Genomic DNA, 25,390 nt, shown 5'->3' with positions numbered 1-25,390 from the left:
TGAAAGGGAGCCTTTTCTTCCCCCCCCCCCCCCCCCCCTCCCCCAAAAAAAGAGGCAAGGTCATTACGTCTTTTTATATGAATATAACATATTCTGGGAGTCCACTTTCACTTCCTTCAAAAACACTGCCATTCTACCATCCGGGGCATTAGAGCACTTGGTCACATCCTCACCTCATGCTCAAGGAAAAAATATATATAAAGGGTGCGACGAGCACACCAAAACATCAGTTTTCGTCTATATACCATAATACAATATACAGTGGCATGATCCTGATATTTTCCCCTGTATACACTGATTTTTCCTCCATAATTTTTTTTTTGGCCGGCGATTTTTCCTCCATATACACAGGACTATTTGCTTCGTTTGAGCAACAAAGCTTCTCGATGACAATTTGAAAAATGATTTTGGCACCTGTCAGGTAAGAAATTTTACTATCTTCGTCAGGTAAAATTTTAAATTTATTACCAAAAAATTTTTTTTAGATTTATGATGATCCTACACCTAGAGAATCTAAATTTTCCTCATCCATATCACCCGCTCCATCATCTGCTCCGATAGGCCTGGATTTTGATTCACATGTTTTATTATAAACCTGAATTTAAAAAATTTCCTGTCAACCCTTAGCGTTTAGATTTTAATGATTAGTAAAATGTTGGATGGAAAATACGCACCCAGAATTGAATAATTCGATCGTGACTTGCCATAGCCTCCCTCAGCCACTTGGGGGAGGTTGAAAATAGGGGTGCCGCAGAGCCTCGTCAACGCTCGGTCGATCTTCCTACAATTATTCAACAAAAGCTTTTATTAGATTCGTGGTGTTGTAAAAATTTATCAAGCCTTTCAATTGAACAGTGAAAAAAATTAGGACGTAATACAGGTCACAAAACTAACGAGACATCAAGCTTAATCAGGAAACTTACTGGGTCCCAGAGCAATAGATGACGCACTAACCGTAGAGCCCAGATGTTTGAAAACCTTCAGTAGTAAGAAAAATTTTATGACAAAGAACAGAAGTCTGCAAGATTGCTCAACATACCATATAAACGAAAAGCATGAAAACATCAGAACTCAGAAGTCTGCCAACTAACCCTAATTTAAGAGGATCCCGACTTCTAATTTGGCGTGAAAAGAAATCCTCGGAGCATATCCATGATGCAGGAGGGACTCCAACCTGATTCACATACGGTTTCATTAGGTGACATATATATTATAAACCAAAAGGCCAGCTGATAGACTTACTTGGTTTCCTGTGTGATACTGTTTGAAGGAACTGCCAGAAATCCCAGGGATTAATATGCACAATTCCATGAAAGATCTAAGTCTGCCAGAAGAAATATAAAACAACAGCTAAAATTATCAGTCCAGGGATTCAAGAGAATTAAAGCAAGTTTCATTCCTTCATGGACAAAATCAACCTCACAAGTCCACAGACAAATTACCCAGGCTAAATCAACATCTATACATCTCACAACGCATGCTTTCCCCAAAATCAAGTTCCAAGCAAATACGTGCCTGTCTACACATTCAAGGAGACCAAACAAGCTTCGAAATCGCTAAAGCACAACATTAAACCTAAAAGATTGGGGAGAATTATCCTCCGAAGTTTCTTAAAATGTAATTTTGAACCGTGAGAATGGCGATTGCAAATCACAATCCCAGATGCTCCACACCGAATTTCTCAAAAGAAAAAAAAAATCCCTTTCCAACCTTTTTCCTTACCTTTTGACGAAGGGAAGATAGAAAGCCTAAGCAACCCAACTGCCTAAAATAATTATAATAGGAACATAAAGTCTTGATTGTAGATGTTTTGAGTTTTGACGAATGGAAGATAGAAAGGCTAAGCAGCCCAAATGCCCAAATTAATTATAATGGGAACATAAAGGTCTTGATTGTAGATGTGTGGACACGCTTGCGTGTGTAAGAAGTTAGAATAACATTACAGCTTTCTGCAGAGCACACTTACTTGTACGCCAGCTCCTTTATGCCTTCATTCCATCCCTCAAGATGTCGGTCTAAAAGAGTACGTGTTAAAGAACTTATCTGGAAAACATTTGGCGTTCCCAAGATCAACTCCAACATCACAACGCCAACACTCCACATGTCATATCTGTTCATGTAAAAATGTTAGCTTGCAACCTTGCAAGTAATTTAACAAATAACGCAGCATATTATCCATTTTAAACCAGATGAAACCAAAGAACAAAGATACACTTTGATTTCATTCTTACAAAAACAATTTCGAACAGAAGATGTTGAATTTAATCTTACAAAAATTTACATACTTCAAAGTTGAGCCTGTTGGTCCTTGATACCAAGTAGCATTTAGTAAAGCTTCAGGAGGCATATACTCGCAAGTTTGTTCAGCTCTGAAGAAACAATACGTTTATTTTTAGCACGATAATCAGTAAAAATTCAATGTTATAGTGAGACAAGTTGGATACCGCGATGGCCCAGTAGATCCATATAAGTGCTTCAACGTAAATTCATCAATTCCACTGCCAAAGTCAATAATACGCCTGAAAGAATTGGAAGAAAGCATCAGAATTTTATTGGGCATAAGAGATAAATTACATGTAACCTACAAGGCTCAGCGGAAGTATATAAGATCTGTAAAACAGACACAAATACTTGGATATCCAGATCAAAATTTAAAAATGCATGATAACCCCGTTCTATTACTGCCAAAGAAAACTCAAACCAACCATTATCAGACCTCGGACTAAAAGTCTGAGGGAAAAAAGAAGGGGAGTGGATATTGGTTTCGGGAAGCAGAAAGCCAAACATTAACCTATTATATCGTAGATCATTATAACAAGATCCAAAAAAGCAAATTTGGTTTAATTTATGCGTCATATCACTAGGCTGTCAGTAGATTTCATCTGCTAAAAAAATCAGAACACTTTAAGAACTAAGCAAAGTTTGCATTTCCACATAAATATTGGGCAGAGAATCATTTTGAATAACCAGTACTTATCCCTAAACAACCAGCAGGCAGCAAGAACAGCAACTTATTGTCATATATGATATTATTATCTGAAAAAGTGATAAAGAATCCCGATCAACAAATTTTCCTGCATATCAAATGAACTCAAATAGCTTCAAACACTTCCAATATTGCTGAAATGTCAGTCACCAACACAACTTATATAGCTGAGGAACAACATGTCTATATCCAAGTGGCGGAGAATTTACAAAAGCAGATCACTCAAAAAGTGAAAAAAGATCTAACCAATGCCAAGATATTCTATTCAAACCTTGCAATCGAAAGAAAAAGAAAATAATAACTGAGTTCTGGAGTAGTTTCCAAAATACTTATATTCCAAATCACATGCATAATGTAGAAGTTTAAAATGTTCAACATCAGAAGAGAACAACCAAAAATAATAAGCAAGGGCCTATAACGAAAGAAAGATAATATACTGTACATTTTGGTAGAGATCGTCCTGATAATTTTTGGAACCTCTTTTAAGCATCTCCCAGTCTCGTGATCTTCAAAGCATATCACCATATTCTCTTCCAATAAATACCATGAATCAATCAATATTTCCGGGGAAAAAAAAATTCCTTCCATTTGAACGCATCATATAGAAACAAAAATTTAAGATACAAGCAACCACGCCAGAGGTTTATGATTTTCAGGCTTTCAATGGATTACGGAGTAGGGCTGTCAATGTAAGCATAGCCTTTAACAACCAGACATCCTTCACCCAACCAAAAAAAAGACAGTAAAACCATACAAATTTATGACCAAATATTTTTTAAAAAAAATGCATATTTGAGCGGCATTTTGTTAAGATAAATTAAGAGCCCAAAAAGCAGACAGAAAGGTTTTAAACAAATGGACTTACTCTGCAGTAAAAAATCAATATCTACCTAGAAAAGTGATAACTCAGCAAACAAAAATACAGGGTTCCGTTTACATTGATCATTTTTTAAATGAAAGACTCTGAAATAATAGAGCCAAAATAAATCTCTGCAGGTATGAATCTTTGCTCATCTTGAAATTGACAAACATGCACATCACTTTCAACGACAAATTGCCCAATATCCTTACCAGGTTTAATATCTCGGTGAGTGATATTCCGATCATGACAGGACTTCAGTGCCACTAACTAAGCAAATGAATAAGACAACTCGTCAAGTATAAAGAACAGTATTAAGGCAAAAAGAGTGAAATTCAAAAGATGCCATAATCCACATCTTATTAGAGGCATAGAAAATTTTCAATGTCGATGTAATAATTTCTCCCCTCAAACAACACGAACATAATCAAAAATTGTAATTGGTATAAATTCAAATTTAGAAATTCCTAGATGACATCCTAGAAAAATGAACAGTTCTAACATAATCAGGGTATAGGACTGTTTATTTTAGGAAGAAAAGAAGACATTTTCTCCTCTTCTTTTCTTTTCAAGATAAACAGTCCTAAACCCTGATTGGGTCTTAATATTGTTCTTAATACTGCCAAAACTCATTCATGGGACAGCATATGAAGGAGGTTCGGTAGAAAACCGCAGAAGAGGAGAAAAAGAAAAGTAAATGCCTCAGGACACAAGAATATTTATGATATGTGGTGAGTTCTGTTCGGATATGCAAGTGTAAAAGCACCTTATTTTGATGGGTAAATTTAAGTCATTGATTTTGCTCTTTTAACAAAAATGAGGGAGCATATCTGCATGATTTTAAAACAACTATATCTGTATTTCCAAACAAATTAACGAAATGGGAAAAACCATTAAAGATAGGTTAATATTTCAAAAACAGAAATTATGCAGGATAATGGGGACAATCAATCCGCAGAACCCATATTGAAGCCATACCAGCTGCCATATAATATTGCGCATTTCCTGTTGCCCTTCTTCTGTTGTCTTCAACCAATGCCACCACTTTGATGGACGCAATATCTGAGCATGTTTCACTTGCTCAGATCTTTCACTGTCAGCAGTATCATAAGCTTCTTCCACAGTATACATGAGTTTGGACAAAGATATGCCTTCATAATGGAACACAAGCCAGAATTCATTTGATCGGGATTCAAAAGATTCCACATATCTCGCAATATGGTTCAGACCCTCTTCATGGATGGCCTTTTGCGGCTGGAATTTTTTTGTGAACGAATTCTCAGAGCCCCAGGAGTTTCTTATATAATATAGCATGGAATCATTGGTTTTTAATTGGTCATAAGATCTGAATTGTGCTTTTTTTGAGACACAGTTTGAGTTTCCGGCCGAAAGTAGATCTTCAAAGCACATGGAAGCATTTAAAAAGACTTCTCCAAAATACTTCTCCCTCAGACCACTTAAGTAAACAGCAGCCCCTCTCTCTACCTGTTCAGCACATTCAATAGTTAGGGGGAGGTGCCCCGGTTGGCCTTAAAATTTGCAGCAAGTCACTATCAGCTATTCTGTCAAGTACCGATGTCCAAGCAAAAGATTCCATTTCTAAAGATGGCTGAGATTTTCATATAAAAATATAATAAGAACAGTGCCCTATTGGAAGACGAAAGTATGAAATCAAAATATTAACCCCAAAAAAAAAATCAGCAGTTAAATTTAGAGCCCAGACTCTGATCATAGAGGAAGAAAAATGAATAGGATCTAGAATAGGTAAATGAGCCTATTGGAGGTATTTCTACCTAAATGCAGATTTCAAGAGGAAAAAAAATACTTAAAAGAGCTTGAAAACAAGTGACTTTCTCTCCTGCTCTGGAATGGAAAAGGTAGAAATACAAAAGTAATTAGTAAGTTTTATGCTGCAAAGCTTTTTCTTTAATTATTTTCCAGCTGATTTTAGTACTCAGATAACAATAAGTAGAACAATTCTTCAGCTCTTTGTTTTCTCCGTGTCTTCTTTCAACAGATACTTTGTCATCCCCATTAGTTCTAGTTGTATAATTCTTGACACATGAAAGAGACCAAAGCGGCAAAGCCTCACGCACTTGAACAGTAAAAAAAGCCTTTTACTTCACCAGATCAGTTACCATTATCCGTTTCAGAATGTACATGTGGTTAGAAGGACCGTTCTGGCAATCATGAGTACTTGAGCTGCTATTTCTATTGTATGAATCAAAATTGATAAAGCTAAGAGAGAAATTGTTATCCTTGCTCAGCTTTGGATCATTGCCAACTTGACAGTTCCAATGAAAGGCCAACCACACTTCGCCATATGATCCACGGCCAAACCTCTTTTTCAAAACATACCTAAACACCAAAATGCATACTAACTTAGAAGTCAGGTTTAATGAATAACACGTTAAAGCACCAACTTTGTATTTGGTTAATGACATGGCAAAAATACAAATATTCTCCCAATTTTGTCCTCATACAATGAAACATCCTGTCAATCACATAGTATTGAAATTCAATATAAAGTTCAAAACTCAGAAGATTTTGACATGGCAAGGATATATTAATGAGTTATGTTTTCCCTCAGGGTATATACCTACCTTGACTGTCACAAGAAACTACAGTTGCTCGTCAATGTTAAAGGTAAGATCAAAGTAAAACTTGAGCTCAGAAGTTTACCTCGTATCAGGCGTTGAAGAGTTGAAAGACCCATTATTTGAACCAGTATCATGTAAAGGAATAGATTCAAGCAGACCAATAAAACTCGCAAAGAATTCAGGATTTATGCACTGCTCATTAACTCCATTGACAGCCATGCCAAGGTGAAAGCAAAAATTTTGGTCGTCGTACAAATTTACAGGACCACCTACATCCAGAATGAAGGAATCACCAAAAAGTGTTGGATTGCCAGCAGATAAATTAAAAATTTACGAAAGAAATGCATGACTGATGAGAACTGAGAGAAGAGATGAAGGAAAAATGGTTGCGGTATATATTACACATGAAAAAATGACTGAGTTAGCCTCTATCAGTGTACAAATGAAGACCTAAACCAAGTAAATCACAGCAAACAGCCACACTCATCCTCACATACTTGCATGTAAGAGGTCAATATTCTCCATCACCTATTGCCTCCCACCTCAACCTCTCCTATATTCTCCTTGTTAAGAGTTAGTTACAATTGCTTTCTCTCCCCTCTCTGCGCCAGCTCACTAATTTCTTTTGCTCTTTTCTTTCTGGTATTAATGTACGGGTTGGGCCATATCAGGCTGATCATTGACGGTAGCAGCAGCAAGAAAAAGCACCAATGTCAAGTGATTATATATTTATACAGCTCCTTTTCTTACCAGAACGTTGATGAAGAGCATCTGGCAAAGGCTCTGGCAGTTCATATAAATAGTTTAACCAGTTGGTCTTTGTGGAAGGCTGCTTATAGTCCATGGCTTCATCCAGATTTTCAGATAAATAAAAACATGCATCATCACCATATTTCACTTCCGCCTATCATAAAAATTACAGAGGTAACCGTTCGGATTGATGGTAACCAGAGGCAGCTATGCTCCAAATCCAAAGTGATGGAATAATTTCTAAATGTACCAAGCAAACAAATAATCCGAGAGTTACAGCTTTATTGCTAAGTACACGCATAAAAAAGAGAATGCAAAAATCTCAGAATATATGGCAAGTTGTATTTCTATCAAAAAGGGGAAAGAACAACACGTGTCATGATGCTAAGGATTAAAAATAGAAAAGTAGAACAAATGATTTCATTTTCATAATATATTCACAAGTTTCAGCAATAGTGCTTATAATAAACTTTGCATACATAAAATATTAAAAAGTACATATAACCCCAAGAGAGAGGAACTACTAATTAAATCCAAAACAAGATTACATGATTTTGCTATCTCAAGGGAAGAAGGGTAAGGAAAACAAATCCAAAAATTTCAATCAATTAGACTATCTACTGCTTCCAGCTATGTTGGTCCCCTAAAACTAAATGAATTTAATTGAGATAAATTCAGCTCAGTACACCTACAGCATTTATGAGACTGAGTTTTCCCCCTCCTATGACTGGAGCAACAACAAGGAAAAGAAAAAAATGAACTAGTGACTGGATCACATTTCACAAGCACCAGAACACAGAAGCTCCAGACGTGTGCAGCAATAACGTTACTCCATGACATTATGCTATCAGTCCGCTCAGAAAAAATCGATTCAAGCCTTGCAAATGCCCTCATGGCATTCAATGATGAGCAACACAAGCAAAACATAGAATAAAACTGACAGTGATAGACCTCCAAGACCTTTGGTCATACCAATATACGCTCAAACCCAGTATCCACTGGACGCAGATGCTCCAGTCGCATTAGATCCGACGTAATGCCATTATCTGAGCAAGAAAAAGAAGAGCAAATTAGCCGAAAACAAACAGTCTTTTTTATTTAAAAAATAAATGAATTCCTTGCTACATTAATGACCATGTCAAAGAAACTAAAGTACTGTTTCACCACGAAAAGTCTTAAAGTAAAAGTATTTGGCCTTCCCATGCTACATGTGATTCTCATCATTGAAGTAGACCACGGTATATGCACAGCAAATCAATGAGAAAGAGTTATTCTACACAACATAATCAGTGGGTGGAACAAACACAAGAAGGTAAGGCATGCATATTACAAAATGTAAATACAAAGGCTACAGCATTTTGCAGAAATTACATAAACTGTTTACTTTCAGAATATACACTTCAATCCAATTGTAATTATTTCGACAAAATGCCCTAAAAAATATACATGAATAACTTATACATAAAAACTAAGAGATGATGGAAAGGACAAAGTAGCAGATAAAGGCGTACAAGGTTGATTTAAATGATGAAAAATGATTTTCATTTTTTACCTAGATAACAATTTAATAATATCTCCATCTTCGGAAGAAAATAATCAAGTATAAAACAATCACTAGTGTGGAATCTGCAGTCAAATTGGAGACAATTTTTTGCGTATGTTCTCCCAAAACAACCAAATTAACCTAGCTGGCCTGCCAGAGTTCACAATTATGCATACCTTTTATTCACAAACGCGAGGTAAAGGAGCATATCTCAAAGTTTCAGACTATACAAGGAATTACTTCTATATAAAATATCACCATCTAAACCCACAGAATATACCGGAGCTTCTGGGGGCAAATTCCTGCAGTCCAAGTAGCGGGCTATCTACTTCCCTCTTTTCAGTAGAGCTTCTCCCAAACGAATTATCAGAAAAAATAGCAGATTCCAGAGGAACCACAACTGCTGCCACATTATCCATACTTCCCTTTTTCAGGGCAGTGTTGACAATACAATCTGCCAGTGAATAGGAGCATGAAGGGGAAAGCTCAGATCTCGAGTTATCATAACTGTGGACTTCCCACAACATATCACATACATCCTGCAAACTCATCTTCTCGAAAACACCATCAGATGCGGCCACCAAATAGCTATCATTGGCAGTCAGAGGCTGCCAATCTGTCACCTCTGGTGCAGATATGACACCATAACTATTGATAATGCAAAAAGAACTGCATTAGAATTTCCACATAAAATTTTGAATTGTCAAGAAAACAGTTAATTAGCCATCCTAAAAGCTTCAGATGTAAAAAGATGCCTCATAAATTATTTTGATCAGTGATTCTGGATTTTTAGCATCAAAAGTCTCATGAAAGGCCATTGGGCTTGAAGTGCAAACAAAGGATGGGCCCAACCTTGCTCATCTTCTACCCGGAGATTTTCCTCCATATTTATTAATTTATGAAGTTAGCCTCTAATTTCATATCTTAATACTTTTCTTACTTCCTTCTCTCTACCTATCTTGGATCCCATCAAAACTACATAAAACATTCCCATAAACAATGTGCCGTTGCTATGTGCTTGGGGTTTATGCAAAGGTTTTTTTTTTTTTTTTGGGGGGGGGGGGTGTTGATAAATGCGAAGGACATTCAATTAAACTTACCTTTTGAAGGACACATCTCCAATAGCCCGTGTAATAGCTAGCTGACCGTTTATGCGAGGCACACCTCCCCAATCTATAACTTGACCACCAGCTTTTTCCACCCGAATTTTTTCATCTTCTCTGTCTGGGTGATGGTCACTGGTTAATTCCTTAGCTGCAAAGTGAGTGAATCCGAATAAGGAAGCTAATTTATACTTTTCACGATCCCAGACATGGGAAACATAACTATCACCCTCCTTCTGCCTGTATAACTTTAATAACGATGCTGAAAATCAGAAGGCACAATTAATCAAGCTTTAAATTGAAAGAGAGAGAGATTGTCATAATAAACAAGCCACTCATCATATTTAGAAAATACTAAAAGGAAGTGAGAGAATTCATTCTATGTCCTGATAAACCTGAGTGTTAAATATCAGATGTGTTCATTATATGCCAGTGCCTTTCTCACCTTTAGCATCTCTGGGAGAATGAAACTTCTCAGAACACAAGAAGGCCTTAGAGTCTCCAATATTGGCAACCAAAATTTTATCATCTGCAATTAATATAGTGGTAGCTGTAGAACCTGAATCAAGATTACTTCTAGATGCTTCCTTCAAAGTTCAATTGAAAGATGTCAATTCAAGAGCAAAAAAGAAAAGGGGAAGAGAGGCGTATGTAAAGTTCCACAAATAGAAAATGAAACTTGCCTCAGAAAATTTTGCGTCAATATCATGGATTGCTCTCAACAGCGCTTCCTTCAAAATTTCTAAGTGAAAAGAATCGTCTAAATTTGCTGAAAATTTATTCTTGAACCTGAAAATAGTAGTCAGAATTTGCTGAAAATTTCCAAGTTTGCGTACTAACAACTGATATTTGATTTTGTCCCAGGAAATGTCAATCTTGAGATATAAAAATACCTTCCAAAATGCAGTTCGTCCCAGCCAAGTATCTCTTCCCACCTTTGTAGATGTCTTGCTTCGTCACAATCTCTCTTATGAGGCAGTCTTCCTGACGATGTCTTCAATAGAAATGAATACGTAGCATCCAAAAGAAAATAGGTATGCAGCACAAAATACTCCGCCAAAAGTTTGGACGCCATCTCACTGGCTTCTGCACCATTATGACCATCAAAAACTGCTACAATTCCAACCATAACCTCCTTAATTCCCATTTTTCCTGTGTCAGAATCAAAAATTGAACGTTTAAGGAATGCTAAAAGTAGCCTGTCCAAATGCACAAGTATCTCCGTTTGTTTAAAATATAATAATAACAATAATAATATAGAAAAATCCATTCTACGACCATAAAACTCGCTAGTTAAACCCGTGATTCAATCAGTATAAGATACAAAATCTTTAATGAGTTACACTTGTAATAGTCATGAATTGTACGGATCCTCTCAGGACCATAGGATCATTTTTTCTTTCAATATTTCTTCACACGTTTCATTGGACTCCATGCAACCTTTTTTCCTTCTTTCATTCCATCTTTGTCTACACATTTCCACGAGATTTAAATTTTAGAAAAATAGCACAATCTTCCAAAAATTTAAAATTATTATATATCCAGCACAAAAAATGTATACGTAGTGTTGATTTGGAGAAAAAAATGTGACGTCCTTCAGAGGCGACATTATCTTTTCTGAAAGAGCAGCAGACTTCAGCGTACATTCCAACCCCAGTCGTCACACACACAGAGAGAGAGAGAGCAGTTTTCCGTCTTTTCAGCAGAGCATGAGAAAATAAGCTGTTCAACATGAGAACTAATGATGTCCCCGTGTGTGTGTGCGAGTGTTCGAGTGGCATGTTGGTTTAGTGGCTGAGGGTCCTCCCACCAGCCACGAGTACGAATCTGACACAGGGAGAGGAGAAGGGTTCATATGTGTGTATTTATACAGAGCAGGAATGGAACGTGGCATACGCGTCCCAGGGTGTTTTCCTTTTTCTTTTTTTTTTCCAGTCACATGCATAAGGCGAGGAAAAGCAAGAAATTAGATACCAGGGAAGGGAATGCGAATGTCAAGGACGCAGAGCGTGCGGTCTTCCTGAGATTTTCTTCGTCCCTGGAGCATCGCATACTGACAACGCGCCGGGGTTTGGGAACGGGAACCGTAATCGAAGAGATTCCAGCGGGGACATTTCGGGGATTGGAAAACCGCCGGAGCACCGCCTTTCTTGTATACAGTCAGACAGGTAGACGATTCCCCGTAAGCAATGGGAATTGTGAAGGAAAGCAGGAACCCTAGAGCGAGTAGGTACCAAAGTCCTTGGCCGGGAACCATATCCGCAAACTCTGAATCTCGCCGATAGCTACATTGCTGTGGCAGATAATTTAGGTTTAAGCAAGCCGGCGACCAAGGAGAATTGGCGCGTTTTCAACCAGATCGAAATTCTCGGCCCCACGGAACGCCTGACCGCGCGATGGGAAGGCGCGTAGATTTTTATAGCTCGTTCTCTTTCCAGAGATTGCCGGGACGGCTGGAACGGAAAGTGTTTTGACAGTTTGACAACCGACTTAAGAAAACGGTAGTCAAAAAAGAAAGAAAAGAAGAACGCTGCCAAATGATTATAATAGATTTCGATGTATTTAGAAGGATGGATTATAGGCCCATATTTAGTATAAAAAATTGTAAACCATTTTATTATTAATCTAACTCTTGGTAAGCTTTATGTTAAATATAAATGCAAACAAAAATTCAATTTCTATCAAACAGCAAGTTGTAAGATCATTTCATTTTTTTAGTGGCTAGTATTGCAGGTTAGGAATGTCCCTAAATACAATCCACGATCATGGTCATTATTTAATGAACATCAGTGTAGAATATAAAATTCGCAATAAATTATCCTATTTATGTTTTTTCAGAAAAGTTTTTCTGCATACGTATATTATTTTGGCCTAAAAAAAAAATGTATATAGCTTATCAATATAGAGATGAAGTTACTAAATTTTAAAAATATGTTGTTATTTATAAATTTAATGTTGTTAAAATCTATTAAAGTGTTGTTATTAAACTTAATTTCAAATTTAGTAATTACAAACTTTTTTTTACGGTACTCTCGCGCAATTTAAATTATTGTATGGGTCGGTGTTATTGGCTGGAAAAGAGATGGATGAGGACTTAATTAAAAAGGATCTTGATTTTTTAAATACACCATTCCATTTAGTTATGTGACGGAAATAAACTTCGGTGGATCGAAATGGGGGAAAAAACCATGATTTCAATGCTCAAAACTCTTCCCTTCGCCTCTTTTTTTTTTTTTTTTTGAGTGAAGAAGCAACATATTTTTTAGTGGTTCTCGAGATATTTTAAAATTTTCCACTGCACCAAGAGGAAAAAACGACAACTCACAGGCCATGTCGACCGCGGAATTTAAAAGGAAAAACGACTCGTTCATGCCAACACTCCGCTCGCCATGTGCGCTATATCACATCATTCTTTCATGCGAGTTAATTAAAAGTAAAAATATATCACAGCTTTTCTTTTTGGGTAATATATAATTGGGAGAATTATAATTAGCTAGCCCCAGTGATAGGATTTAATTAAAATTCACTGACAAATAAAGAGTAAATGATGACAAATTTTAAAACAAAAAATAACAATATGTTCAAACTAATCATTTATCATTAGAATTTTTTAGTAATTAAATTATTTTTTTTAAAACTTCTTGATAATTCTCCCTGTATAATTAATTGCTATGCACACTTGACGTTAGTCCTTGCCGTATATTTATGTGCGTGTGCAAATAATGGCAAGCCAGGAGATAGACGTCCCCTTTCGCGTAGTCCAGCAGGCCTTGGTGCCGGTATGGCGGGGGTCTCAGCAGCACACAAATAGCTTCTGAATGGGGTATGTCAATTCATAAATCTAAGAGTTGTTTGAAATAGGTTTTTATCAATCTAGCGTCGAAAAACTGTTTTTTTAATCGCAATTGCGAAATCACTTAAAATTTACTTAAAACTTGTGCAAATTTTTTTTTTAAATTAAAGTACATTTTTACATTTGTGTTCATGTCTTTCTTAGGATTATTTCTATATATTTTTTGTACTTTCTAGTCAGCTTTTAGTTATTTATTTTTAATATTCTTTTAAATTGACATGATTTTTTAGCAGCTTTATAATATTTTTAACTTCTAATATTATTTTTTATTTTACATTTATATAAATTATACAAGGTATATCATCCAATTAATTATATAATATTATTTGGTTAAAAAGTTTTCATATTCCTATGATTTCCAGTTCAAATGCATTTTATCCATTAGATATAACTTTTTTTATCATAATAGTTCCAAATTATTATATTTTGTAAATTCATATTTTTAATATTTTTTATTAGTTAATAGAAGCTATATCTATTTCAGTCATTTTACAAACTATTTAAATAAATTTTTAATTTTATAAACTAATTTTTATAAAAGTCAATCTAAACATAAATTATATTGCTCAATCTAGCTTTTTTAAAAATCATATTGGAAATAAGTTACCGTTCCTACGGGGAGTCCAAATGAACCCTTAATCTCATACACCAGAAAAATTATACGGGAAATCACAAAAGATAACTATGTATTTAACGTTGCAAAAGTAACATGTTTATTTGGGGTATATTCCCTTTTCCCTGTAATTCTTCTTTCGCGGCCACATCGACGGGCAATATCAGACATGGCTGAATACGATTATCCCTGATAAATAAGTCACGACTTCATAGGTGTCGGCTGGGAAGTCACAGTGTGATCAACAACTTTTGATTTCTTATGTAAAATTTCATACAATGCATGTACAGGCATCACACCACGTGTTATCGACTGTTATTGGAAGCATAATTGATGTCAAGGCATACCTTTTTTCCTGTAACTTGTCTCGTTGTTAGCCTGAAGTCTATTCCTTGGTGCTCAAAGTTCATGGTTGGATCATTCTTTTAAGGACAATTACAGTCATGATTTGTTATTCGCGGCAGCGGAAATGTTTTCACGAGAGGCTCTCCCAAAAGAAACAAGACATGACGTTAAGAAACTCTAGACTCGCTTCCCCGCTATAATCAACCACTGTATCTGACGATTATTATATTATAGCCTCACCAAAGAGCACACTTACATATTATTTGATCAGTTTTCGTTAAAACTTAGAGGATATTTGGATGGAAACCAAACTATAGTTTCAGAAGTGTTTTTACGGTTTACGAAGTAAATATGTGAAGGAGTTTGTCTCGTTTTGCGGAAAAGTGCTTATGAGAATCACTTTTTGTTGTTGCCAAACACCCCCTTAAATCATTTTGCTCACCGAGACATCAAAACTAAAATAAAGATAAAAAATTACATTAACTCTAAATTCTACTACATCCGGTCTTTAATATAAGACCTTGTCAATTAATTTTGAGAGACTTACAAGTTATTGAATTACTTAACTATAACACTACATGATACTATATGTATAATTATATCATATATCAATTTATAAATAAGGTAAACTAGTATGCAAAAAAAAAAAGATAAATATAAATACTTTAAAATGATATATTATTTTTTTAATCATCTCAAACTAGTCAACTGAATTTTATATTAACAACAAATCTAGCATTAACCTCTGAAGAATATCCGATTTCCGTGACTAATAAAAGAATGGGACGACTAAATATAAAATTAGGCAGAATTTAGACTCGGAGTGAGGAAACAACGCAACCAACAGCTGAGCCTACCCGAAGAGCGCATTACGTACACGTACATATCGTTGAATATAGCCACTCTCTATACTCACAGCTGGATCGCAGCAGAACTTGAAGGGCAAACCGCAAATTACAGACGCGCACACGCATATACACGCCTCCCCCGCATAAAATTCAATAAAACAAAAACTATGCATATCAGTACACATCACTTGTCGTGGGATGGGATGGAGGCCGGCCGTGAAAGGCCAGCCGTTAAAAAAGGGTTCCGGAGAGAAAAAAACCAAAGAAGAATAATGGATTCATCGATATGAAATATCAAGAAGCAAATAAAAGAGAACCAGTACCACCAATAATTCCTGTTGCCGATGGTAGGCGCGAGAATACAAAATCTAGTAGCTTCCAGAATGTTATAGAACCTTCACTGGAATTCATTCACACAAGATATCTGATTAGCAGATTTGTTTTTGGTACGTGTCGTTATAATAGAGCTTGTGAAATCGTGTCTTCACTGTCTTCAAGCAGCGAAACAATATAATATGATAATGTAATGTAAAAAGTGAAGACAAATCCTGCGTTCAAATTATTTTTTTAACTCTCTGGATAAAAGTTGATAATATTATATTAAAACCAAGTAATTAAAAAAAATGATATGGCTCCCACCGGTTTAGGAACAGACAAATGCAAGTTGCCACGAGTGGGAACCCAAGATGGTTCTGGGCTTCCGCATCCACCATCCACCATATCTGACTCTCCTACCGAGACCGTGGGAGCTGCTGACGTGTCGCCTTCCTGTTCCTCGTCTCTTCGCCCAGCAAAATTGTTGTTTTGATGAAACTCAATTCAATTTACATATGCCAACAATTTTGTAGCGCGGTGGCATAAAATTTTCTTATAAATAGGAGATAAAAGGTTGATTTTTACTTATAATATAAAGCCATTTTTTTTTCTGCTTAGAATGGTAAACAATACAGCGTGAAAACTGCTGTAATTTTATGGGATCTTTGATTATAAGTTGTTTTTTCTGGTACAGATTATAAATTGTTGAGAAATGTAGTTGGAAGCACAAGGTCCTAATGGGTTAAGGTGCTTAGCCCAAAATATTTTTTCGGATTTTGTAATGCGTCTAATGAAATACTTTCTTATATGTGTTTAGTACTGTGAAATATTTTTTAATATATCCAATATTTTTAATTATTTTTTTAAGTATATCCAACACTTAAAAATATTTTTTAATGCATTCAGTATTTAGGCAAAAAAATTTTAAAGTACTAAATGGACTTAAAAATATTTTGAGATATTGAATGCATCACAAGATATCTAAATGTATATTTAAAAAAAAAATTCGGAATGCTAACTCGTCAAAGGGCAGAATATTTGTTCGCCTTTCGTTGTCACGTTTAATTTTTCTTTGGAAGAAAAGGTGGATACGGAGAATAAACACTGGAGGGCTTTGAACAACTCTGATAGTAATTCAAGCGATATTATGGTTCCTATTGCCTCAGTTGACAAAGCCGCCGGCCGGAGCCTGGCCGGGGACCCCCGGGGGGGGGAGGGGACTCTGCATGCAAATCAATTACTTTTTTCAGTTGAGCTCGAGCTTATATTTTTCAAAAAGACTCTAGTGCTGGTTACGAAAACTCTCTGCATACAATTGAATTCTCAACTAAATATCAACTGTTTGCAAATTAACTACTTTGATCGAGTGAAACAACCCGTCAAAACCAACTCAGCATGATTCATAATGCTTCGGCTATTCTGTGATTTTCTTTCTAATTCAAACGGGGACGCCCAATAACTGCTCATAGCTTGCAGGCCATTAATTAAAATAAATTAAATACAATAAATCAGGATTCCCGCAAAACCGCCTTTTGGGAAACATATAATGCTCATCGCCATTCCAGTGTGCCTGCCTCTGTAACTTCCAGAATCTTCTAAACTGAATGTCTCCTCTCTCACTGAATTGATACATGAGAGTGTTCAATAAAATAATCCATTAGTGCTTCCTAGATGTCTAGAATTTTCTTACTTTGGCCTATTTAATTCTTCAAACTCAACCGTGCGCCTTCTCCATATTTGGGCGTCGAACCTCACAACTGCTCGTTTTAACTGCCTGGATGACTTTCCTGATGAGGAAACCCTGATTCTTCACCTTTGCTAGAAAAGAAGAATCCAAAGCTCCGATAATCATCATTCCCCAACTTTCTACCTAATCCCATTTCAATTCCGCCGCTGAGTTTCCGATTTTATTATCAGTTTTGCAGAATCTTTTCCCTCCCCTGTTTCTGGATTTGACCTTCCATCACTAGGTCAACCCGCAATTTTCTTTCGATTTTCAGCTTACTTTCCTTTCATGTTCTACTTATGATGTGCTTATTCAGTGCCAAATTCTTCATTAGTTTTGTATCTGCAAATTTCGCATTGAAGGAACTTTTGTCATATTGACTCGACGCTTCTTCATTAGAATACTCTGCATCTAGGTAGAAAACTGAACAAACCAGAAACGTCTGAATCATCTTGCGGAGGAATTTGAGAATGGATTACCCGTATCCAGTGAAAGAAGAGTACTTGGAAGCGACTTCATCTCATTCAGGAGGTGAAGCATCAACAATTCCCCCTCCGCAGCCAATGGAGGGGCTTCATGAGCTGGGGCCGCCACCATTTCTGATCAAGACATTCGACGTGGTGGACGACCCAGCCACCAATTATATGGTTTCTTGGAGCAGAGGGGGCACTAGTTTTGTGGTTTGGGATCCACATGCCTTCTCCATGAGTCTCCTTCCCAGATACTTTAAGCATAACAATTTCTCAAGCTTTGTCAGGCAATTGAACACTTATGTGAGTATCCTCTTCAACCGTCGTTTCGACCAGAGCTTTATCTGCGTTTGATTGTTCTCGAGAATTTTATTCGCGCAAACCTATAAATGCATAGGGTGTTCCAATGTTTTCTTCGAACAAGGCAAATTTTTTTTTTTTTTTAAAGAAAATTTTCATTTTTCCGAATGCTTTCTGCCTTTCTCAGTTCTCACGGGGTATTCCCCGTGATGTCTTCTCTCTCTTTCTCTTTATCACTGGTGTACAACTTTCTTTAACTTTTTTGTCAAAATACTGTAAATGTTTGTTTATCTGTTGTGTCATTTCCGGTTTCCCGCCTCTGTGTGTCGACTATAATCGTATTTAGTATAGCCCTTTCCCCCCTTTTCTATAATGAAATATATTTAATTCAAACAGTCTTCTTGTTTGGAAAAACAAATCATGCTTCCTAGGGGTTCTCGACCTCCCCACCTTATCGATTCCTGTAATAAAGTTAAACCATTGATTCCGCTGAGTACTTTGAATACGTCTGTCAATTTGGCCATGAACTCCCATTTCTGCCGCTCTCGCAATTTCACTTTGTTTCTGTTATAGCCTTCAGCCTTTCTTCTATCTTCTATAACTGGAGTCTTCTGTTAGTAGATGGCACCCCGAGGACAGAGGGGTTGTGACCGTTAGATACGTGGTTCAGTTTTACTTCAACAACTGCCTTTCTTTCTTTCTTTTGACTACTCTGTCTATAGTTCTGATTCGTTGAACACACTCTTGTTTTTAAGTTGTCTGTATTTTGGTCTTTGATATTGATTGTGAGATTCAATTTTTCAGGGTTTTAGGAAAATTGATCCAGATAGATGGGAGTTTGCAAATGAAGGATTTCTGAGAGGGCACAAGCATCTTTTGAGGAACATAAGGAGAAGGAAGGCACCTGCTAATTTGAGTCTTTCTCAACAAGCACAACAACAAGGTCATTGTGTTGAAGTCGGAAGGTTTGGACTGGACGAAGAAATTGACCGTTTGAGGCGAGACAAGCAGGTGTTAATGATGGAGCTGGTGAGGCTTAGGCAACAGCAACAGAACACTAGATCATATCTTCAGGCAATGGAGCAAAGGTTACAAGGCACGGAAAAAAAGCAGCAACACATGATGGCTTTCTTAGCCAGAGCTATGAAAAATCCAGCCTTTCTCCAGCAACTGCTCCAACAGAAAGACAAGAGAAAGGAGCTTGAAGAAGCCATAACCAAGAAGAGAAGAAGGCCAATTGAGCAAGGACCGAGCTGTGGTGGGGAATCTAGCACTGGTGGTGAAGCAACGTACCCTATTAAAGCTGAGCCTTTAGAATTTAGTAACTATGGGTTTGGAGTGTCAGAATTGGAAGTGTTAGCTATGGAAATGCAGGGTTATGGTAGGGGCAGAAGAGAACAGGAGGCGGCAGAAGGACCACGGGAGAGGCTGGGAAAAGAACTAGATGAGGGTTTCTGGGAAGAACTGTTCAGTGAAAATTTTGAGGGTGAGATAGACATTCCAAGCACTGAAGGTGACGATGAAGATGTCAATGTCTTGGCCAATCGCCTAGGCTACTTGGGTTCGAGTCCTTCGTAAACCACTGAATGAAGGCTCAGTTTGAATCGCGAAGGATCTTGATATAGGGAAGAAGCAACGCAAATGGAGAAATAATTTACTTTTTAACGTGCTTCTAAGTTCTAACCCTAATCTATCTGTGTCCTCCAGTATAATTTTGGAAAACCTCAATTTTCTCACTTTTCTCAATGTTGATTAGGTAGGTTGCAGCTGGTGCTTGTGCAAGAAATCTGTGATAGTGATAGCGGTCGTAATATTGATCTCAAGGTTCAGTTATTTTCAACCAATCACATCTCATGTAATGGCATCAAGCCACATATCTGCCTCTTGTAATTTTACTTTGTTGGACCGTCTAGGGATTGTAGATTATGATCAGATGCTGTAAAGTGGACAAGAAGTGGCTGAACTCCAAGAACCAGATCATGGTTGACTTGTCGGTTTGAATTTTTTTTGCCCCTTTTTACATTTTTATGTTTTGTCTATTGTCATCGTGGTTAGAAAGGAAAAGCGAGGCCACAGTTTGACAAATTTCATGATGTTACGTTTGTGCATGATTTTCCCATCTCTTCATCTCCGGCCGGCTTCTTAACAAATTATTAGTGGGCTCTCAACAAAAGACTTGTCCCTCTGCAAAGCATGATCAAATGATGAAAGGAATCATTTTTTATTTTGTTTGTGTCTGTGTGGTGGTTTCCTTAGCTTGGACTAAAAAAAGATATCATATCGAATGGAAATGATATATGTGAAAAATTTACATATAGCCAACAGGTTTATTGTCATTGCTGTTGTTGGTCTTCTAAGGCTTACACCACCACAAGATTGCTTAAACCTGTGGTACAGTTTGTTCTGTTATCCTTTTTGTGGAGTACAGTGTTTTGTGAGGCTAAAAGTGCAAAGCAATGAAGAAAAAGGTGCGAAGTCAAGTGATGTAGTTGAATGAATCTGGGATTTTTGAATGCTAAAAGGGAAGTCGTGGTCAAGTCGTCTGGGAAGTGATTTGAGAAAAAAGTTTAAGAGGGGGGTCTGTTAACATATCAAAAGGGTATTTCTAGCTTTCCAAGATGAAGAGAGCCCCTTTTTTGTCTAATTCTAATTCCATTAGGAGAGGCCACCAGATTGCATGTGTTTATGGAATGTTCATTATCCGTTTGATTATCTTGTCAAAAAGCTAGCCCTTTTACTTCTTTTCTCATGCTTAATGACATTCTCTCTGAACTCGCAAGGCTGCAGATTGCAGGTGAAAGATGTGGAAATACATGTACTGATGGTTTATCGAGGAAGGTTACTTGGTAGTTCTAAGCTCTCATAATTTGCGTTTTCCCCCACTCACACTTTCTACTTTCATAATTCCAAGTGATTATACTACTTCCAATTCTAAATATAAGGTCTATTTTGAAGTATAATTTACATGACAAAGTAAATTTTATATTCAAGACCGGAAATAGCATTATCTTGTAGTTTGATGGCAGCGTCCAAGAAACTGTAAGATGGCAAGCCAGAGAACACGACGCAGTTGTTGATGTGGACCTTATCCCATGCCTGGTACTTGGGAGTTTTCCTTTCGGTACCGCGGGCATGGTTAGGCATGGGGTACCACGTCCGTTCCTGAAGCAGGACGGAGCGCTTCTTGACTTCTGTATGATGATCAAAGCGTTGTTATTATTATTAGGAGTGCATTATTTTATCGTTGTTTTTGTTTTTTCTCATACTCTTGATTTTACTTTTAAGCTTCTTCATGTTGTGCGGTCATTGGCGAAGACATGGATGGGTTCCAATACCTCATCTTACTATCTTACAATTCCAGCAGTTGGAGGCATCTGATTGTTGAAGAACTATCGTTTTCCATGTATTACATAGAGTTTGCTGTTCATTTGTTCTTGTGATTTTAAATATTGAAAATGAAACTTTCTACTGGATAGCTGCCATAGTTGAATAGGAAGAAGGTAAGAGAAGTTATTTAAAAATTATTAATTATTATTAATTTCTCAGGGAAAATTTCCATGTTTTATCTGGCTAGTCACAGTGGATTCTTGAGTTTCGCGCCTATGGCCGCTTAGCAGAAAGCAACGACTGCTTGACCGGTGAAGGATTGGGTAATGTCCCAGCCATGCAAAGTGGCAGTTTGGAACATTTTGAAGTAAGACAAAAATAGTTAAAACTCTGAAACTAGGAAAATTGAAGACAAAAGATTCTTTAAAAAAAAAAGAAAAGGCAGAAGTTACTTATGAACCAGCGTGTTCGGTCAGGAACATAGGGCATGACTTTCAAAATTCATAAGTGCTGTTGAAAATATTAAAGGAGATTTAAATTACACACTTTGCATCGCTTTCATAATTAAGAAAAAGATACCGCATCTATTTAAGAATGTATAACTTCATCGATATAATTAGAAAATTTAAATCGGTGGGTTAGTTTTTTAGAGAAAATGTTACGAGGAGGAGATATTAGAGAGACTGACAGATAAGCACAAACTCCTCACAAAGCGAAGGAAAATATCCGAAATCGGTATTTTTCAAAACGCTCGTAACCCCAGTAATGCGAAGGCGGCAGGTGACATTGACTCGAACCTGCCGGCCTGGGCAGCCCCTTGGACTCTGAGGAGAAAGGAGTGGTTTCAAACAGTGTGGAAACTCCCTTAATATTATTCCCCATCAAATCCTACTATTTTGCCATTCGTGTTTCATGAAACTTGTAACTAAAGTCAAGGTCAATAATGGGAGGCTATCCCTGAATGACCGGACTCGTTTGGTAAGGGCGGTCACATTGTGCAAGAGGCGCCATTCTGGTCAACACAACAACAGTGTGGAAGAACTACTATAAACTTCTGAGAAAATAAAACAATGATTAAAAATTTTTTAATAACAATTAAGCGGTTATCATTTTCTAATTAGAACTTATAATCTTATCATTACAGGCCACTTATTTATTGATATTTTTTTAATAATTATACTCTTTTCTTGAGATTTCATAGTACTTCCACTTTTTATGATTGTTCCATGAGCTAATTAATCTGTAAGTCCGTATGATTTCAACCAATTTTGAATCATGTCCTTATAGTTTTTTTTTATCAGGTTCTTGTACTTTCACCTGTTTTTAATTAGATCCTTGTATTTATTTTTCTTTTCATCAAGTCCTTATAAATTCACTTTATTTTTAATTAAGTCTTTGAATTTTTTATTCTTTATTTTATAAATTCTAATAGTACTATTCTATAAATATAAAATAGTATATATTATTTAATATTATTTTATAAACAATAATATTATGAAAATAATGAATTATTATAATAATTTTTTTCTAGCAGAAAATATTAATTGTCCTAAAAAAATTTCCTGAATTGATTAATTATAGTACTTATTTTTTATTATATAATAATTAATTTAATTTAATTATTGATATTTTATATTTTGGTATTAATATATTTAATTAATTTCATATTTAATTAATAAATAAAAATTAAAACCACATGAACTTGATTAAAAATTTAATGAAATTATAAGGACTTGATGAAAAAAAAATAAATACAACGACCTAATTAAAAACAGGTAAAAGTATGAGTACCTGATAAAAAAAATTGTTAGAACTTAATTCAAAATTGATTGAAACTGTAAAGACTTATAAATTAATTAACCCTTTCTCCATTTTATATTAAGTGCCGCGATTTCTTATGGGGCAGCACGACATCGGAAAGGCGTCCTCACCTGGTGGCATGGGATGACGTGTGTAGTAGGAAAGAAATAGGGGGCCTTGGTCTTCGAAAAGCTCGCACACTAAACTCGGCCTTCATGATGAAACTTGGTTGGGGCTTGATCAAAAGACGCGATGCGCTGTGGGTACAAATTATGAGGGAGAAGTACAAATGCGGTGCCGATATTATCCCAGGACTTGCAGCAACCAAATGCGGTTCTGAGGCATGGAAGGGCATAAGGAAGGTATGGGATGTGACAAAGGAGGGTATTGGGTGGAAGCTCGGAAGGGGGACTCGCATTCGGTTCTGGGAGGACCGGTGGCTCCCGCATCATGATAAGCTCATCAACTATGCCACCATGAACGTGGAGAAGTCAGCGCGTAGTCAAAAGGTGTTAGATTTTCTAACCGTGTCAGGCAGTTGGGATTGGAACAAGTTTCTACATCTGCTGCCGTCGTCAGTGAGCTCCAGTATAGCCCGAGCGTACCCATCAGTCCCGGGGAGTGAAGAAGACTGTCCCATTTGGAGACATACTTCTGATGGTAAGTTCTGGGTCAAGTCGGCATACCAAGTGTTGTGCAATAACAGTGGCTCAACCAGTAATGGAGCGTGGAGGCGGATTTTGAAAATTCACGCACCACAACGTTGTAGAATCTTCCTCTAGGTATGCCGTAAGGGGAGATTACTTACGAATAGCTTGAGATATGCTAGAGGCCTCAGCTCTAGTGGGGAGTGTTATTTGTGCATCGGTAGGGAGGAGGAGGCCCTCCACGTTTTACGGGACTGCTGTGTCGCTAAAGAGTGTTGGGCACTAGTATTACCGGTGCACCTTGGAAACAAGTTCTTTAGCTTGTCAACACTGCAGGCCTGGATTGATTGGAACGTTACCCAAAGGTTTGTGGTTGCATATGTCGAATGGCGTGTCTGGTTTGCAATCATTAGCAGACAACTATGGTTGAACAGAAATGCTGGTGTTTTTCAAGGCCAGGCAGTGGGTGCTTGCCAAGTAGTCAGTCAATCTCGAGCTCTCACACGATGGTCTAAGGACCAGTTGTGCAGGTTACATATTGGCGAGAAGCACAAAGCTTTGTGGCGTCCACCTTATATGGGATGGATTAAATACAATGCCGAGGGTGCTTGTGTTCAAAACGGTGCCCTAGCTGGATGTGGGGGTATAGCAAGGGACCACAGTGGCAGGTTTCAAGATGGCTTTATGTTTAATATAGGAAGGGGAAGTAGCCTCCATGCAGAGATTTGGGCAGTACTATGGAGTCTTAAAAGGGCGTGGGAGTCGCATTGGAGGAAGGTGATCGTCGAAACTGATTGTTGGGAATTAGTACAGCTAATTAATTTAGGATGGGAAGAGGACCACCCAGAGGGGAATCTCCTCCTACAAGTGAGCGACTGGTTGCATAAGGATTGGGACGTGCAAGTGGACTGGTGTAGTAGAGACGTAAATGTTGTCACAGATACGTTGGCAAAGGAGGCGCTGCAGAGGGGGAGTGGGTTAACGGTTTTAGTGTCACCGCCAGATTTCATTGGGCATCTGTTGTTGCCCCAGGGTAATTTGTAGTTTGTTTGTCTAGTGCTTTATTTACCGAAAAAAAAAAGAACTTCTGCCTAGGCTGGTAAAAAAAAAAAAAGAACTTCTGCCTAGGCCCATGCCACCACCCACTAAGATTTTAGTTGGGCCTCGAAGAATATTTGTGCGTCGCTGCCCTGTGAATGGCAAGAGATGAAATGAAGATGCACGTGACTGCTGGAAGATTTAAATTTTAGCGTCAGTAAATATAACACTACCTTTAATTTTTAATATAAAAATTAGTTTAATTTT

At 37.1% G+C, this 25,390-nt stretch overlaps 2 protein-coding genes across 12 annotated transcripts; one reads left to right on the top strand and one right to left on the bottom strand.

Moving 5' to 3' along the window:
- Positions 1-91: 91 nt before the first annotated feature.
- On the bottom strand, positions 92-12,278 carry LOC114759155 (uncharacterized). Of its 7 annotated transcripts, none has more exons than XM_028948250.1 (21): positions 11,816-12,278; positions 10,735-10,993; positions 10,525-10,630; positions 10,287-10,428; positions 9,839-10,103; positions 9,019-9,386; positions 8,168-8,241; positions 7,196-7,349; positions 6,528-6,714; positions 5,984-6,203; positions 4,824-5,330; positions 4,058-4,115; positions 3,429-3,516; positions 2,445-2,519; positions 2,286-2,369; positions 1,967-2,110; positions 1,243-1,324; positions 1,092-1,174; positions 924-978; positions 675-781; positions 92-414 (listed from the first exon to the last, which is right to left on the bottom strand). In XM_028948250.1, exons 1-20 carry the CDS (start codon positions 12,096-12,098, stop codon positions 716-718), a joined length of 3,300 nt encoding a protein of 1,099 aa, XP_028804083.1. In that variant the 5' UTR covers positions 12,099-12,278; the 3' UTR covers positions 92-414; positions 675-715. The 7 variants fall into 7 exon arrangements, 6 of the variants coding, with proteins under 6 accessions (XP_028804083.1, XP_028804084.1, XP_028804082.1 ...); XM_028948251.1 differs by lacking the exon at positions 92-414 and adding an exon at positions 482-563; XM_028948249.1 differs by lacking the exon at positions 92-414 and adding an exon at positions 488-595.
- A 5,108-nt stretch (positions 12,279-17,386) lies between these two features.
- Positions 17,387-21,786, top strand: LOC114759157 (heat stress transcription factor A-6b). 5 transcript variants are annotated; one of them, XR_003741889.1, is made up of 4 exons: positions 17,387-18,314; positions 19,116-19,936; positions 20,072-20,135; positions 20,225-21,786. XR_003741889.1 is itself a non-coding variant. In XM_028948255.1 (2 exons), the coding sequence occupies exons 1-2, from the start codon at positions 18,012-18,014 to the stop codon at positions 19,887-19,889; spliced, it is 1,077 nt and encodes a 358-aa protein (XP_028804088.1). In that variant the 5' UTR covers positions 17,387-18,011; the 3' UTR covers positions 19,890-21,786. The 5 variants fall into 5 exon arrangements, 1 of the variants encoding a protein (XP_028804088.1); XR_003741888.1 differs by having other exon boundaries at positions 20,068-20,135; XR_003741887.1 differs by having other exon boundaries at positions 19,116-20,135; positions 20,234-21,786.
- The last annotated feature ends 3,604 nt before the right edge of the window (positions 21,787-25,390 follow it).

The sequence above is a fragment of the Neltuma alba genome, unplaced genomic scaffold (genome assembly GCF_004799145.2).
Source record: "Neltuma alba isolate B1F8T4 unplaced genomic scaffold, ASM479914v2 tig00010802_pilon, whole genome shotgun sequence".
Lineage (NCBI taxonomy): Eukaryota > Viridiplantae > Streptophyta > Magnoliopsida > Fabales > Fabaceae > Neltuma > Neltuma alba.
Note: the sequence above shows the minus strand (reverse complement) of the source record. Positions and strands in the feature narration are given on the sequence as shown.